This window comes from Numenius arquata, chromosome 5 (genome assembly GCF_964106895.1).
Source record: "Numenius arquata chromosome 5, bNumArq3.hap1.1, whole genome shotgun sequence".
In the NCBI taxonomy this organism is placed as follows: Eukaryota; Metazoa; Chordata; class Aves; order Charadriiformes; family Scolopacidae; genus Numenius; species Numenius arquata.
The window spans coordinates 31,606,839-31,624,701 of record NC_133580.1 but is presented as its reverse complement, the minus strand read 5'-3'; the positions used below and the strand labels follow the sequence as shown (position 1 = coordinate 31,624,701).

General features: G+C 46.3%; 1 protein-coding gene across 3 annotated transcripts in view; it reads right to left on the bottom strand.

Annotated features, from left to right (window-relative positions):
* The window catches only part of PPP3CA (protein phosphatase 3 catalytic subunit alpha), a 212,362-nt gene extending 196,949 nt beyond the window's left edge, over positions 1–15,413 (bottom strand). For 2 of the 3 annotated variants that reach the window (XM_074148248.1, XM_074148249.1), the window contains exon 1: positions 14,736–14,793. In XM_074148248.1, the coding sequence (XP_074004349.1) occupies positions 14,736–14,793 (58 nt within the window). Of the gene's footprint in view, positions 1–14,735 lie in introns of all 3 variants that reach the window. The other variant, XM_074148250.1, reaches the window with a different exon arrangement.
* Between the last annotated feature and the right edge of the window lie 2,450 nt (positions 15,414–17,863).

Sequence of the window (17,863 nt, the reverse complement as noted above, 5' to 3'; positions counted from 1 at the left end):
CCACTTCCTTCCAGTAATTAGAAAATACACCCTTCTGATAGTCATGTTAGAGCACTGATAACTACGGAAGATTCATATAAAAGCTTTTTTCCATTTTTCTTACAGTTGCCCAAAGCAAAGTACAGTGGACACACTGTCTGCTCCTGCTTTCAAAGTATAAATATATATATATATTTATATATAATTTCCCAATTCAACATATCTTGCTGCTATTTCAAAATAAGTGGTTTTATGGTGGATCCTCACAATCACACAAAGCGTTCTTCCTGTAGAACACCTTGCTAGCAGACACAAACATTCATTTTTGAAGGGAGATTTCTGTATTTCATGTTGGGTCAAAAGGCCTGTGAATTGATAAAGAGTGCTTCAATTATCCATTTAAAAGAGATGAGTAAGATGATGACAAAATGCTTGAGATTGGAAGGGACACCTGGAGGTCATCTAGTCCAACACCCCTGCTCAAGCAGGGCCACCTAGAGCCAGCTTCCCAGGACCATGTCCAGATGGCTTCTGAATGTCTCCAAGGACAGAGACTCCACAACCTCCCTGGGCAACCTGTGCCAGTGCTTTAAAACCAAAAAATTAACTTCCTGTGAAAGCTGTCAATTCATGCCCATTACCTCTTGTCCTGTCCCTGGGCATTACTGAGAAAAGCCTGACTCCTTCATTCCCCCCACCAGATACTTATACACATGGATGAGATCTCACTGAGCCTTGTCTTCTCTGGGATGAACAGCCTCAGCTCTCTCAGCCTCTCCTCATACAAAAAGATGCTCTGGTCCCATAGCCACCTTTGTGACCCTGTACTGGACTCGTTCCAGTATGCCCATGCCTTTTTCATATTGCGGAGCTTAGAACTGGACCCAGCACTCCCCGTGTGGCCTCGCCAGGAAGGATCACCTCCCTTGATGTGCTGGCAACACTCCTCCTAACACAGCCCAGGAGGCTGTTGCAAATTCTCTAAGATGACCTATAAAAACTCTATCTCCTTCAACACCCATAAATCTGGGCTGGGGGGGGGGGGGGGGGGAGTTTAATACACATTCAGAAGCCACAGCAACAGGATTATAACCAAAAAGACATCCACAGAGTAACTAACTTTCTGACTGGCAGTACTTCTAAGATTAGCCTAGGTTACACAAACAATATCCTACAGTGAAGCATTGTCTGTGTCAATAGGATACAAAACATGAGGTTATTACTGTACAAAAATTCACACACATTTAAAACCTTTGCTAATGACAGCAATACCCCGCATCCTCTATGTGGTAACCAGAGAGTATTTACATGGGAGGTAGGTGTCACCTGAGATTCAGAGCTCCAGGGAAGCAGCAGTACCTTGTTAAAAAGGGTAAGAGTGTGCTATTCCCTAATGTACGAGTTCTTCATAATGTATAAATTAACTTTTATTTCCATTTAGATTTCACACAAACGGCTAGAGATGGAGCAACTGCAGAGAGTCCAGCAAAGGGCCACTAAGATGATTAAGGGACTGAGGCATCTCTCCTATGAGGAAAGGCTGAGAGAACTGGGGCTGGAACAGATGACCTCCAGAGGTCCCTTCCCACCTCCACTATTCTGCGCTTCTATGAGGATGTCAGAGCTCGTGTTTCTAAGTTGTGAGTGATTGGGAAAAGGACTTTGACACATCATTCATACAAATTAAGGATACATTATTCCTCCAGCGAGGCAGCAAGCAGAAGGTTAAACGACAAAGAAAAACCCTCATATCTGCTAAAGTAGTCAACAGCCCAGAAGCTGAAACTAATGTCTCAACTGAAATGATTACAGGTACATCCCCTTTTCTAGCACAAGTAAGTTCTTTTGAGTTCACTCTTCCTTTCCTCCCTCTACCAAAAGTAACCTCATCTCGGTATGCTCAGAAGATAGCATCTCAAAGTCATTTTCCCCTCCTTCCTAATTACTGATAACATAAGGACAAACAGCTTAAAAGTTGTTATAGTTAACAGGAACTATAAGCGCTTTATCGCGGGAAGCTTTTCTTAAAAATGATGCAGAAAGATCACTCGCTGATAATCTAAACCAAACTTAGAGTTATACACACGGAGTATAAGAGTAGCTAAAAATTTCACCCACTGCCTTTGCCACCTCTCTGCTTGTTGATAGAGCCGGGCTCCCCTGCAGCTCCCGCACAGCTTCCCACCCTGCTGCACACAAACACCTCCCAGGTACTCACCTGAGCCAACACAACTCATTACCCAAAAAAAAAACCCCACACCACTCTTCAAACAGCTCTCCGCTTCTGATTTCTAAACTAGACAGGGTTCCCCAAGCAACACTTTACTGCACTGAAAACACATACCCTTGCCCACTGCGCTCTTCCCTTCTTCTCCCCGAACTCCCCAGTTGTACGCCCAATATACCTTTGCTGTACCATTAGGCTCCCCTCCAGTAAGCACAGACACCACCACCTCTGAGAGACACAACAGCAGGTCTCTCGGGGAAGAAAATAATGCTCCTGTACGGATCTGGTATGTACATCTTTAGTAAAACCAGTGCGATTTTTAATATTAAGACTTATTCTATTACACTGCGCGCACTGACAGCCCAGAAAGCCAACCCCATCCTAGGCTGCATCAAGAGAAGTGTGGCCAGCAGGTCACGGGAGGTGATTCTGCCCCTCTACTCTGCGCTCGGGAGGCCCCCACCTGGAGTACTGTGTCCAGCTTTGGAGTCCTCAACACAGGAAGGACATGGACCTGTTGGAACAGGTCCAGTGGAGGGCCACAAAGATGATCAGAGGGATGGAGCACCTCCCCTATGAAGACAGGCTGAGAGAGCTGGGGTTGTTCAGCCTGGAGAAAAGAAGGCTCCGGGGAGACCTCATAGCAGCCTTCCAATATCTGAAGGGAGCCTCCAGGAGAGCCGGAGAGGGACTCTTTGTCAGGAGATGTAGCGACAGGACAAGGGGGTAATGGTTTTAAATTGGAAGAGGGGAGATTTAGATTAGATATTAGGAGGAAATTGTTTCCTGTGAGGGTGGTGAGGCACTGGAACAGGTTGCCCAGGGAAGTTGTGGATGCCCCATCCCTGGAAGTGTTCAAGGCCAGGCTGGATGGGGCTTTGAGCAACCTGCTCTAGTGGGAGGTGTCCCTGCCCAGGGCAGGGGGGTTGGAACTCGATGATCTTTAAGGTCCCTTCCAACTCTAACCATTCTATGATTCTATGATACACCAGAAAAATAAGTTAAACACATTTTATTTAAGGCAACCTAGATGTGCTTCTTACTGGAAAAAACTCATTTGTAAGGGAACACAGAAAAAAAAAAATTGTACATGGAAAGGCTCCTACTTGTTTTTCCAACAATAAAAACCAACCATACTACATACATGGATGAGTCCAGTCTGGGACTTCCCCAGTGCCTGCCGGTGACGTGACTGTCATCCTGGGAGCTTGACAAGGTTTTGCATATATTGTATCTATTTCATTATTTTCTTTTTGTATTTATTTTAATATTAATTCTTCATTAAAGTAGTTTAGTTCATTCTAAACTAAATCTCCTTACCTCTTTCTCTCCTCTCTTTTTTTTGGGGGGAGAGGGGGAGAAGGGCCATCTGTCAGTCCGGTTTTGGTAAATTTGGCCGAAACCACGACAATGGAAAACATTTTAGACTACACTTCTGAAGCCACAGCAATAGGACAGCAAACTATTTCTTGGGAAACCAGCCACCTACAAACAGGCAAGTCCTTTTTCACTCGCTAAATGAGAGCGCTGCCGAGTAGAAGCGCGCTTCGCTCAGTGTTAAAATAAGAAATAATGCTGTCCTGTCCTAAGCTGCCCAAGATCAGCTATAACAAAGCAGTTTAAACCGAAGAGAAATCATGCGCTGAGAAGGAAGGCCAAAATCATAAGTCCTAGGATGGCAACTTGATTCACAGTTTACTCAAGTTAATGAAAAGACTCCAACTCCCGCAGATTTCAGCGGGTTATGAAACAGGTCCTGCAGAGGAAAACGTTCCAAGTCACAAACAGCAACGCCATATTTTGACACCTAATTGCCACCACTGCCTATGAAGAAATCCCTGGGGTGAAATAGAGAACAAATACAATAATCTCGCTTTCTCATTTTAAAAATGGCATGAAAGGAACAATAAAAGAAAGTTATTGAAGAGAACTAGATTGTTCCCAGCTGTTATCATAAAATACTACAGCTGTTCGTGTCGTTGCAGCTAATGACCAGTTGCACTTTTTCAAAGATTGTAACACAGTATGACCGTTGTAATCTACATCAAACCGAAACTTGGCAAGCATCACGGAAAAAAAAGCCTAAAAAATTATTTAAATTCTGTTTGATTTTAAAAAAAAAAAAAAAAAAAAAGATTATGCTCGTGGGTTGGTTTTTTTTGTGTTTAGGGGATAGGAAGGGTTTTTCTATGGGTGGTTCTGCATTCAAATAGTCAATCATGTTAAACTGCTTAGAAAGTGATGGTAAGTAAGATGTGTTAAATTATTAAAATTGCCTTTTCCAGTAACAAATGCAGAATTCAGCCACAAAACTCCAAATTTGTTGTTGAAAAGAGGTGTGCTGCGTAAAACTATCTCAAGTTCAAAGTGGATGACGAAACATCTTTTCTCTGGTGCTAACAACAGGGTGGGCTCCCCCACCTAAAGGCTTTTTCATAAGGATTCAAATACATAAATGCAAAGAAAAGGTTAACGTAGAAAAAAATCCACATATATAGGTGTAGAAAGAATTTTCAGATACAACACTCTACTGGAGCATTACTCCTTGACAGATGGAGAAAAAACTAGCTTATATTCCCGAAGAAAATCTCCACAGAACCTGGAACATACTACTTCCAAGTAATTTCATGTCATTTCTAGAGAAAATATAAGAGTATATGTTCCTCTTTAGCCTTGTGCCTTCCCCTCCAAAATCACCCATATAGAACAGAAAGAAGTCACAAACTCCTGCACTGCTTTTCTTTTCTTTTTCCTAGTTACCAAAGAAATCACTAATTTATTAAGAAAATTACCACTCATTTTACCAGTTTCTCCACGTCAGGGTTGAAAAACACTTCCAGAGGAATTCCAAACACAATCTGGGACTCGGTAACAAGTAACAAATACAGTGACAGTAAAAGAACAATAAAAAAAAAAAAATCCCTATCCAAAGAAAGTGATAAATAATTGTTAAACACGTACTTACAAACAAATACAGCAAAGCAAAACATGTTAGAAGCCGAGTCTCTTTTTCTCACTTTGGGCCATTTATCTAGGCCACAAAGGATTTCTTTCCGAATGATGGTTACTTCAAAACATGAATAACTCAGGAACTTTGCTTTATCCGGCCGCACAATTACTGAGCTGTCACCATCAGCAAGCAACGGAAAAAAAATAAATAAATAAAAAATAAAAAAATCATACAACTTACCTTCAAACAGAGTCACAAAAGCTTAAATTAAGAAATAAAATCTAATTACACACTAAATTAGGCCAAAAACCTGTAGTTTGAATTCTGTTAATTAAACCTACTGAACAATGCCCACAGTGAGCGTTAGACTGTCTGCAGCACCACATCTGCGTAACCCATTATTAACACATGTTATTTTCACCATTCCAATCAGAAGTTCAAAGCGCACTTCCTTTCTTGTGGCAACAATGTGCAGGCTTGATATTTTTGTAAAATTAGCAAGTATCAGAGCCAACATTATAGCAGAATTTGCTCCATAGCAGGTTAGTTACATTTTTTTGCTTCACTCCATCAGTTCTACGTTGTGCAACGGTCAGGGAGACTCCAGGAAAGTGTTGTGGCCAACACGAACCTGATGCAATAAAACGCCTAAGCCGCATGCCTCCAAAAGATGGGATGGAGAAAAAGAATATGGTGTAGAATACTGGCACTGTTATACAGATATCCGTCTCCATCAGTACGTGTCTAATCCCATTTCAACACTTCTCCATTTTGAAAGCCTCATAATGCATCAGACTTCAGTTGGTTTATTAAGCCATATATGCCTATCCGAAAGATGGAAAAATAACTATTACCATTGCTAAGATTTAATGCAACCATATTTTAGCATAGGTTTTCCTTCTTTCTTTACCACAAAGACTTTGAATAATCTCTACGCAGACGAGGTTCTGCGCCTTTTACGCTTAAGAGTGTAAGGTGGGGGGTTTTAAAGTTCATTCATCTGTGGTGAACTCCAGGTTTCTTTCACACAAATTCTACCAGTTTCACCAAATCTTCCCTTCCGTTGCTGATTAACTTCTGTGTCTGGTTCCAAAGACACCAAAGCACGAGTGCTTAATCCCACCTCTCTTCCCAAGTTCACCAAGAAACACCACCATCTATGCCAGCCCTTGGAGCTTTTTGCAAACTACGGGAGTTCAGACAACACCAGTCACGCTGGGAGTTTTTCACCATTACCGCTAAGCAACCTGCAAGCACCAGCTGAACTGCAAAATAGAGACATCCTTCTGTGACAAGCTGGGTAGAGCTGGAGCAGCACGCTGATAGTGGAGCTATTCACCGCAAAGAAAGCCACCGTGTCAGCAACCGGCTGCAGAATTACAACAGAAGTCAGACAAAGAGGCAGAATGTACTTCTCCTATTCTCATATGCTTCCCCAGGCACCTACAGAAGCACCAAAGGGAAGACTCCGTGGCTGGTGAACCTCTCGCCTTGGGTAAATGCACCTCAGTCACAATTACCAGGCAGCACTTAAGCGGCAAAACTTACTTAGCAGCAAGTACAAGAGCAATAAGGAAAGAAAAGTTTGTAGAAATGTAGGAAAGGAACAGACAGGCAAAGAAAGGGCGTGTTGAAACACAAGAGGGGAAAATGAATTTAAAAAAAAAAAAAAAAACACCTCACTGAAAACAAAAAGAAGCTGCAACAGAAGTTCAGTACAGCACAGCTTTATTTCTAAACAGAAGGACATTTAAGCGGTAGACAATCCTCAAGCTATACGTTTTCAAAAACTTCATGAAATACATCCAAAAAGGTGTATTTCACACCTTCGGTGCATGCAACCCCCAGACACCCAGGAATTAACTTCTACCTAAACCACTAATTTTGACCTCTGGTGCCTTTCCACTCTGCTCCTTCCTCTCTGCAGCTCCAAACATAAATGGTATTAGTTGGATATTAGTTGGGAGATTGTGTTGGCATCCTAATTCAACCTTAAATAAGACAGCCATGTTCTCCTCATACAGCAGTGTTGCCATATCAACGTTAACATGTCTAACCTTTCTTATAAAAATAGATATCATAGTCAGTTGAAAACGCACGTAGATGACTGTCAAGGAGGCACTATTCCGGAGGTGTTATTTCAACAGTAGCAACTTTCTAGTGGAGGAGTAAGTAGGGTAGGAAGAAGTAGTTCAGATTTTTATCTTTAAAAGAAAAATTTACCATCATAGCACTTACTGTCTTCCCCGTTTCTCCACATATGATCTTCCATCTCTTCCTTCATTCAATAATTGAAGGAAAACAACAAGAATGTACTTGGGGTACAACCTCCAGCAATAATACATCAGAATCTACAACCTGAGTAGGAGATGGCTTACGTGAACTACGCTGCACATACACTATAATATTTTTCAGAACTGGGATGATACTTTCCACCGTTATTGATTGAGTAGCCATAAAATTATCTTTTATGGGGGAAAAGTCAAGGTAAATGACTGATTATCAGAGCAGGAAATTATTTAAGTGTTCAGCTGAAGAACGATTATGCAATTGCAACTTGCATTTGACTCCCAAAACCACACACAAAAGAATATAAGAAGGCACCTTTTCACGAATATGATTTGAAGTGGCTTTTACTTCAGAAACTTGTGGCTTCTTTCATGGCACGCTTGAGAAAAGTGTTTGCTTAACTTCGTATCTTAAAAGACTCTTAAGGAAGTACTTTTCTCCACATTCTTTAAGGCTATAAAGAGAGAACTATCCCTCACTACATGGTGCTTCAGCATTACTGGGAAGCCTTGGATGAATTAATATTCATATTTAAATGGAGTACCAAATTTAAATTATAATCCTGCTTTTGTACTTTAAGTAGGAGTCACTCAGCAAAATAGAATAAACTAAAAAAGAGAAAAAAAAAAAAAAAAAAAGATTAATTTGGAGTATCCAAGCTACAGGTACTTATTTATTGACATTACCCAAAATGACTTCTGACAGAAAATCCCTGTAGAAACACCAGACTGGAAGGAATGTTACAAGTTCTGGAAGCCATGGAACTACAAAAAAAATAATTTAAAATATCAAGTTATGTAATCGAAGGTAAATGTATTTTGCATTTGATCTTCCTGCCACAACCTGCACAGAAAGGCAAGCATAACCATGCAACATCTATCATCTCATTAAGTGGCATGCATGCAATGGAAGTAGATACCATTCAATTTGGGAATGGATAGCAGAGAGGAAACAACTGTTCTCTACAACATCCCCCTATGGAAAATGACCTCAACCGGCTCATATTTTCCAATTAAGTTAAATGCTGATAACATCCAGCATGAACTCCTCTGTCAAGTTTCTCACCACCACCACCACCACCAGCACCAGCTCTCTTGCTAGGCTCAGCCAAAAAAGAGGAGGTAACAGAAGACAGCTTTAGCCAGCGTGGAATTCAGAAGTCTACAAAAGGTTCTTAGCACGCAAACAAGGTAAGCTTGTCCCTCACCTCCTATGGGTCCTGAGGTCCAGCGCAGTCAGCAAGCCACAATCAAAATACAGAGCATGAGAAAAGCCTCTCACCTATGCCATGCAGCAATAACTCCCTAAGAAAGGCACCCTTCAGCGTGAGCACGATTCTTCTCCTATGCCCATACAGCAAAGGACTTGTTTTTGGTCAAGGGCTTATTTACAAAATGATCCTAAAGACTACGAGGCTCGGTGAGTTCACAAATCAGAATAAATCACCAGCTTTATTACACGAGCGTAACTGTTGAGCGCTGTACTTTGATTTTGTTTCGGTTTCTCATTACTACATTCACGACCCTTTACAAGTGTTATACGCCCCTCACACACATATACAGGTTTACGCAGCGTAAACCACATAGAGACTGCAATACCTCAGCAGCTTCCAGATGACAGAATCCACTGGTCTTACACGTATTAACTTAGTTTTGACCGTGAGCTAAGAACAAAGGGGTTACACGTAAGAAAATAACAAGCCAACCTCATTTTCTTTCCTAAGCAACCATGAAGTCTAAATCTGAGTCCTGCTCTCAGCCGCATCTCCTACGGCTTGCTTCAGGAAGGTACCAGGGGATCTGTGACTAGGGAGGTACCAAAGCTGGGATGGAGGAACCCCCATCCCTGCAAACGAAGGTGAAAGTGTAGGAAGGAGAGCAGATAATCCCCAGCTGTACCTTTCTGTACCTTTCTGCCACCTTTCCGACACAGCTGGAGGTGGATTCTCTAGTTAATAACACTCTTGAAACCCAGATGCAGGCTTTCCCAGAGCAAGCAAGTACATTCCTAAGTACTACAAGGATAAATTAATTAAAAGAAAAAGAGAGTCGGCTTTCCTATGCCAATAGGAGCAGCTACAGAGCAACTTCTTCCTTTCCTTCATGAGGATCAGGCAGATCCTGAATCTCCAGCACCCTCAGAGGAGGGGCACATAACCATTTAATCTACGGTCATTAGACAGCTATAACTGTCCGAGTTACGCCAGTCCTTGTCATACGCTTCCTCACATTCAAGCTTACACCAAAATACATACCAAATTCACCAACGCTACCGACATTCCAGTCATCACACAATTACTCGAAAAACCACGGAAGGGCAGCCCAGCGCTTACGGGATACAGCTACGCCGGGAAAATTGCACTTGGTTGACAGAGGCAGGCTTCTGCAACACACCGGTGCTGCATTCCAGCCTGGAGCACAAGCCTTTGGCGAGTACACACAAGTCTCCCCGGACTAAAGGAAACTGGAAACTTCATTGCTAATTCCCATTATTGACAGCAATTTTACCTTTCACAAATCTGAAACTAACACTGATGGCTAAGGTATTGATCATGAGCTGGCATTCATATTATATTACAAACAACCGCCGGCCTGAACATTAGAAGCCCATTAACAGTGACATGCTTTGAAATTCAGAGACAGCAGAGACCAGTGTCTAGGTTTTTTGGGTGTTGTCAATGGTTGATATAAGGCAACGTGCTAGAGGAAAGGAGATTGCCAACACCAAGGTTCACGAGCTGTGGCAGCAGCGCGTCCAAGCAGCTGAGATGAAAGGATTTCATTAAAACTCCACTTTCCTTCAAAGAAAAAAAAAAAAAAACAGGGGAAAAAAAAAAAGAAATCACAAAGAAAAAAACCCCTCACAAACAAACCACTCAAAAGCACATAAGCATCTGACCTGCCCTGAAGAATCAAAACCATCATTGTACCTAGCTAACAACAAGATTTCCACGATATACTGCCTTTACTTCTTTGTATGACTACTCCAGTTCACTTTCAAAGTTTTTATTTAGGATTACTCCGCTTTAGAGCGGTATTTCTAGAAGGCAGTAACGCAACACTGAATATTTTGAAGAGGTCAAGTAACATGATACACAGCTTTTTCCCTCCAGGTCAGTGGGGTTCAAATCTTGCTAATGTCAGTAGCGCCCAAAAGCTGTTGACATCAGACAGCTGTTATGTGACCCATGAGGAATGAGCTAGTATCCTCCGTCCAGTTCTTCCTGGACAGGTATTCCCACCTTCACGAGAACAACCAAGCCCACGCTCTGGGCCGACAAGTCTCAGGAGTTAAAAATCAGCGCGGTAAAGGAGCGGCTTTCTCAGGCCTGAAGGAAAACAAGAACTTAAGAGACAGTTCTGCCCAGGTGAAGGCTGCCTCATACCTCTAGCAAAAAAGCATGGAATTTCAATTTGCAAACACATCAAGTCTGCAATTGCCGCAACGCTACGTTGTCCTGAGCCTTGATCCGGCGAACCTCTGAGCGTACAGGTCTTCTTATTTGCAGTCAACAGACCGTTCAAAGGGTTGCTCCTCTACAGGATCACAAAATCCAGGGAGTAAAGGTCCAGAGACCCGTCTAATTTGCATCATAACATATGTACCATCTTAAGGAGACCACAAGAGTAAATCAAAAAAGTACTTCTCAAACTGTAAGTGCATCCTCTGGATTCACATACAGGGTCTTCTTTCCCTTTAACTCAACAGAACACAATTTTGTCAACTTTACCAAGAGCTAATTTGCTTCTGAAAACTCCGCATTACACACAGACTTGAATTTCTGCTTCACACTGCTCATTGCACAACAGTGTCAGATCCAAAATTTTCACTCCAACCACCAAATGTAATCGTGCACAAGCTGCATAACGGAGGCGGGAGAAGACAAGGACCTTATAAACATTAGGGGCTCCTGAGCCTTTTTCCCGTTCTCCCAAAAGCATGTTTTATTTTTGATTCAGGTCAGTTTAAGCACAGCTTGGGCAATTCAATAAGCAAAGCAAAATGAGTGCGAGACGAAGCCCTCACCTATGGAAATACCCCTATGGAAATACCCCACTTCTCAGCGTATTTGAGTTTTCAAAGCACGGGAGGACAAGAAGAGAAGCCCCCAGCAACCCCCCGAAGAGGCAGCTCTCAGCCACGAGCCATCTGCACGAAGCTGCTGGAAGCGTAACCTCCCCAAACCCACCCCGCCGTTACGCAACGGTGCCGAGCCAGGATTTTCATCAGCCAGCCCAGATTTGTTGTTAGAAGGAGACATCTCCTGTCATGCACCAGCAAATCAAAAGGATTGGGGGGGGGGGGGGGGGGGGGGGGGAGAACCACACCAGAAAAACCCCAAAAACACAGACACACACACCCCCCCAATAAAACCCCAACAACCCAACACAATAAAAACAAGCAAAAAAACGCCACACATGCAAACCGAAGAGGGACTTTAATCCAGAGCCTGCATACATATGCTAAAAGCATTTCCTTTCCAAGTAAGGTTTTATATGATATTCTAACTTTTTTTTTTCTTAAAGTTGTTTCCACAAGTTGTATCTCACCAATATCAGAATATCTGTGTTTCCTCTTTAAAATACCAAAGCTCTCCAACTACTTGCACAGGCTACTTACAAGGTGAGTACAAAAATAAATAAGAAATAATAATTTAAAAAAGCATCTAACATGGTAAGTCTATTTCCGTTGCTCATCTCAAGAAGGTACAAATCATGTCCTATGAGAAAGGAGCAAAAAAGTAATCTTTTCCTATCTCTATTGTTTTCTTACACCAATTGTTTTCTTACTTGATTTCTCTATAGTTTATACGAAGGCAGCGTGAAGAGCCTATGACATAGCAAAGAATAATCCCATTAAGAATCAGTTTACTGTGTACTACTCTCTTCAGATGCTATTTTAAGAGCTTAAAAGGATTTCAGTATTTCTTAAAGGACTGAACCTTTAGGACTGAAACAAATCTCCAGTGAAACACTGACATTATGAGGCGACAGTTATCAGGCAAGAAGGACAACTGAGCAGCATGTATGTTTTGTTCTTTTTGTTCAATACTTTTAACTCAGTTTAATAAAGGTGATTTCTGAATTAGTTGCATTATGAAACTATCTAACAATACATACTGCTAAGTTTTCTTAGAAATGGTGCTTTCAGGTGTTTGAGACCTTAAATGTGTAAAAAATGCAAGGAGCAATTACCGACAAAACACATTAAGATGTGCTGAAAGCATTCAGGGGTTTGTAAATATAATTCCTATTCATTATGAACGTCAACTTAAGCCCAAGGAAGTTCTGACAGCAAGGATCAGGACATACGGTCATGCGTTGGGACCAAGGCAGATTTAAAAAAAAAAAAAAAAAAAAAAAAAAAAAGAAAAGTTAGGCATCCCATAATCATGAAGAAGCGTCCCCAATGGGATGGTCATTTGTTGTTCCTACAGAAGCTAAGCATCAGCTAAACATAGCTGTTTCAGGCTTCTAAAGCCTACTCTTAGTGTGATATAACAGACCGATTACTTCAACAAGCAGTAAATATTCCAGATATTAGAAGGCAGAGGTGAATTCCCAAGTAATTTTAAAATAAAAATTCTTATTGTGCTTGTAATTACATTTCTTGCATTAACTGAAGATCTACAATTTCATTTGAAGAGGAAAAGAATTAAGAGGGGAAAAAGCATAAGAAGGTAGGTGTAAATCTAAATACAAAAATATAAATAATAAGTCTGACTAATATTTACATTGAGTGTTTAGTTTTGGTGTACAGTCATGAAAATAGAAAAGTGTATATATTCCAAGGCCATTTCAATTTCCAGCCTCCTGGGTTCTGGAAGGATGCACCCTGCATCTCGGCTTTGTGCTTTCCACCATAACACCCCATATCGGTATACGGGTTATAACCTAACTGGATGAAATTCACTGTATCCAAGCATATCCAGTGTGAAAGGCGGGGAAAAAAATAAAATAAAAATTTAAAAAAAAAAAATTTAAAAAAAACCCCAAACAACCCCAACACAGCCAAAAAACCAAACCACTAAATAGACACGCACTTGACACGTACCGAGAAATGCACATGTGCAATTTAAATCAGGCACTACCCCAGTAAATAAGACCTCGGTCTGTACTGCGGGGCACAATGTGTTGTTAATCCCAACTCTAATTTGTTTACACGGCCGAGGCTCGCAGCACACGCGCACCTTCGACACCCAGCAAGGAAAAAAAAAAATTAAATAAATAAAATTTAAAAAAAAAAAAAAAAAATAATAATAATGATCGTGGAGCCGGTACGTGTTTGTGCCGAGCACCCCCACGCACATCTGCAGGCACACGCGAGTGCACGGCCACGCTACGCCTGCTGGATAACTTCACATCCACGCAGGCCGGGCCGTCAGTAAGAGACGGCGATGGAGGAGGAGGAGGAGGAGGAGGAGGAAGAGGAGGAAGCAGCAGCAGCAGCAGCCTTCGCCGCCTCCCACAGCGCCCGCGGCCCCCCTGCGCCCACGGCTCGCTCCCCCCCCCCACCACCACCCGCCCGGCATCCCCGCCGCGGGGGCGGCCCGGCTCTCCCCGCCGCGGGGTCGGTCCTGCGGGGGAGGGGGGGGGGGGGAGCCGGGCAGCGTAGCCGGTCCCCCCCCCCTCCCCGCAGCGGGGTTTGGGTGGGTTTTTTTTGTGGGGTGGAGGGGAAAGCGAAGCCCCGGCTGTCGGCGCGGGGAGGTTTCCAGGCATCCTGCTGCATGGGGGGAGCCGAGCGGCAGTGACAAGCGGCGGCGCAGCCTCCGGGGGAGGGGGAATGAGGAGGGGGGGGCTCCGGGGAGCGCAGTCCGAAGGAGGAGGAGGAGGAGGAGGAGAAGGAGGAAGAAGAAGGGGGGATGCCCGGAGGAGCAGGCGGGCTGGGGGGAAGGGGCGAGCCCTGCCCCCCTCTCCCGCGGGCAGTGGGGCGGGTGAGGAAGCTGGGGCTCCCCCTCTCTCTCACGCCAGCCCTGTGCAGCGCCTTCAACGCGGAGAGGGGGAGGCGGGGGGGGGGGGAGAAGGGGGGGAAATGCTGCAATGTAGCGCCGGGCGGGCAGGCGAGGGAAGCCGCAAACCCTCCACCGGGGCCCGGCGCAAGCCCCCACCCCTCCTCCCCGGGCCGAGCCCACCGCTTCCAGCGGCCGCGCAGCCCCGCAGTACCTGGCCCGGGGCGGGGGAAGGTGGGGACGGACACGACCCCAGCCGGGGCGGGGGGGGGGGGGAGGAAGGGGGGGACGCGGCGGGACGACCCGGCCCAAGGGGCGGCGTGGGGGGACGCAGCACCCACCTTTCACCACCCTGTCCGTCGTCGATAACTTGGGATCAACGGCCTTATGCTCCGACATGTCCGGCGGCCGGGGAGGCGGCGGGGCTCTCCCCCCTCGGGCAGGGCAGGCGCGGGCTGAGGCGGCGGCCGCCGCTGCGGTCGGGGCTCCGGCTGCTCCGCTGCGGCCGAAGTTGCCGCGTCCCGCCGCCGCCGCCGGCTGGCTCGGCTGGGCTCTGCCGCGCGGTGCCTTCCTCCTTCGTCTTCCTCCACCCCCGTCCTCCTCCTCCTCCTCTTCCTCCTCCAGTTAATTATTGCTGGCTTTCAATCACGCCTCCGGGTTGCTTAGGACGGCTCGCTCTTCCCCCCCCCCCCACCCCGCCGCCACGGACCCCGGCGACAACACCCGCGGCGGGGCGGCTGTCAGGCAGCGCCGGCAGGAGAAGCCGCGAGTGGACGCGGGCAGCAGGAACAGCCAGGTTGCACACGCAGCGGCCAGCCCTGCGCTTCCTTCCTCCGCGGCGCGCTGCCGGCTGCTCCGGCTCCTCCCGCCGCCGATCACCGGCCGCCGTCGCACTGGTTCGGGATCCGGATCCGTCTCTTTCCACCCCCCCCCAACCCCCCCCCCCCGTCAGGGTCTCGAACCGACACCGGCCGCGGCCCCGCGGCGCTGCACACGCTCCGCGGCGCAGCCGCTCCCCCCCCTCCCCCCCCCCCGCCCCTCACGGCCCCGCCGCGCCGCCCGGCCCCGCCCTCCCGGCTCCCGCAACCCCGCGCCGCCATTGGCTGCCGCCGAGCTGCCAATCACTGTCAGGTAGCCCCGCCCCTCCCGCTCCGCACCGCCCAGGTACGCCGCCTGCGCCCACCCGCGCCGTGGGGACCGGCGGGGCCGCACCGGGCAGCCCGGCCCGCCGCCCCGCCGCGCTTCCTCGGCGGGCGCGGAGATACCGCGGGGCCGTGGGCGGAGCGGGGGAGCCCGCCCGTGGCCGGCGGAGGCGGCCGCCGCTTGTCACTCACGCTGGCCGCGGCGGCCGCACGCCGGAGAACCGCGCCCGGTGGCCGCGCCTGCGTGCCGGGCCGCCCCGCGCGGTGGTGCGGGGGGCGCGGGCAGCCACCGAGGGGGTGCCTGCCCGGTGAGGGGGGTGTCCCCGACGCGGTGACAGGCGGGCACGGGCAGAGGCGGAGGCAGGGCTGGCCTGCACCCGAAGGGAAACCGCTCCTTCGGTCCGGGGGCTCGCGGAGGCACCCTCGGGTGAGATACTCTTCCTTTGCGGATACGAGGGAAAACACATCCATCTCTCCTAACCCTGTGTCTCGCCCGGCACACCTGGCGCAGGTCAGCTCGCCCAAAGGGCTGGCAACTGGGGCCGTCCTACTGGGGCCCGCCCAGCCCCGCCATCTCCTCACGCTGTCCAGCGAGGACAAACGCGATGGTCGGGCGCGGGGTGTGGAGCGCTCGTTGTCCCCGGTCAGAAGAGGACAACTCTTCATGTTTCTTTGGGGACCGGGAAATAATTTACATCTGTGACGGTGTCCCCCAGCGTTCCAGACAACATAAATATTGTTTAGGGCTTGTTTATACATGTAGTTAGTTGTTCAGGAGGAGCTATTCCTGACTAATTTCATGACTAATTTCCAGAATAAGACTGAGCTGTTCCGGTTTAGCTGTAACAACTGTGAGTTTTAATTAAAGAGGAAAATAAGGCACACCTATTCTGGAAGAGGGATGTTTACAGGGTTGTTGTTAAATAACTTCTGTGTAGATGAGCCAAAAATCAACAGACACCTAGCCCGGCTTCCCATTTCCCTCCAGGGTGATGTACGAGTTGCTTGCTTAGCAGATACTCTTGCTTTAGAAAGCCACAAAGAAAATAAGATGGCAGTTATGACACATATTCCCTGCTTTGATTTGCCTGACATTTTTAGGGGACATTTTGTTGGCTGTCCTTGTGGTATTTTCACCGAGCATGGGAAGACGTTGTATGCGACTGACATTCAGCACAACAGCATGAGTTCTCTCGGCTTGTTCCGACAACCGTGGCGAGCTCCATGTGGTGTGACCATGCCTTTGTCCCACGAGCACAGACTAGCCGGGTAACAAAGTTCCCGTCTGAGGCTCCCATCGCGATGGTAACACAAGAATTATGAAACAGAGCTAGCGCTCGAGCAAGGGTATTTTATATATGCCCAAACAAATCCTGAAGCCCATGACAAGTATGCAGAAGGCTCCCCATATGTTAGGCATACTTCATGAAGCACCAAGTGCACGGAAGAATCTGGACAGGAAAAAAAAAAAACCTACATCTTCATCCCCGCTGCCGGGAAGCACTGCTTAGCGGCACTGGCTGCTTGGACACAGAAGGAGAAGCAGCATATTAGGAATGCAGTACGGCCAGTAAATTCAGGTATTGCCTACACCTTGTGGGCCACAACTTCGTGAGGCGCGGAGGACCAGTTTGGATCCGTTCTTCTGTGACTGCAGGGTGTTTGCGTGAGTCATCTGGATTCTTCTTGATAGGCTGCAACAACAGAGACTCTGGGTCTCTCCAGCGTGCGCTTGCTCCCCCATTAGTCACAGGACAAGACTTCAGCTCTGATTTTTTAACAAGAAAGTATGATTATTGTTGCTGCTATATAAGGACACTCAGTGTCATAACTCCAGCATGCTTGTATTGATTCTGAAAGCTATCTGGGACTTCTTTTTTTAACAGTGTTCCTTTGCTTCTAAGTTTTCAATTATAATACGCCATCCAGGCTAGGTAAAGATCTTTCGTTTTATCTTCTGGAGGGTCTCGATTATGCATCTGTTGAATGCTTTTAGTCTTCCTTTCCATGGTAGAATTCCCATTTCAGGTAATTCCTTCTTTAGGAGGTTTCAGATAAGCTTTCATAAGACAAAGGTGAGTACCACTGCCAAATACCACGTATCATGCCACTTCTGCAAGGTATGTTGCAGCCAAGATTCAGATCACAGGTATAAGACCTCATGACTACTCTGTCATGGTGTGGTGCAATCTTAACCCCATGACTTATTTCAGGAGTGTTTGCAAAATCCTTATCCTTGCTGTGAGGGAAGGAAAGGAAGAGAAGGAAGTCACTGAACACCTTCTTTGATCTCTTGTAATGGTAACAGACTGTATTCTGTATTCTAT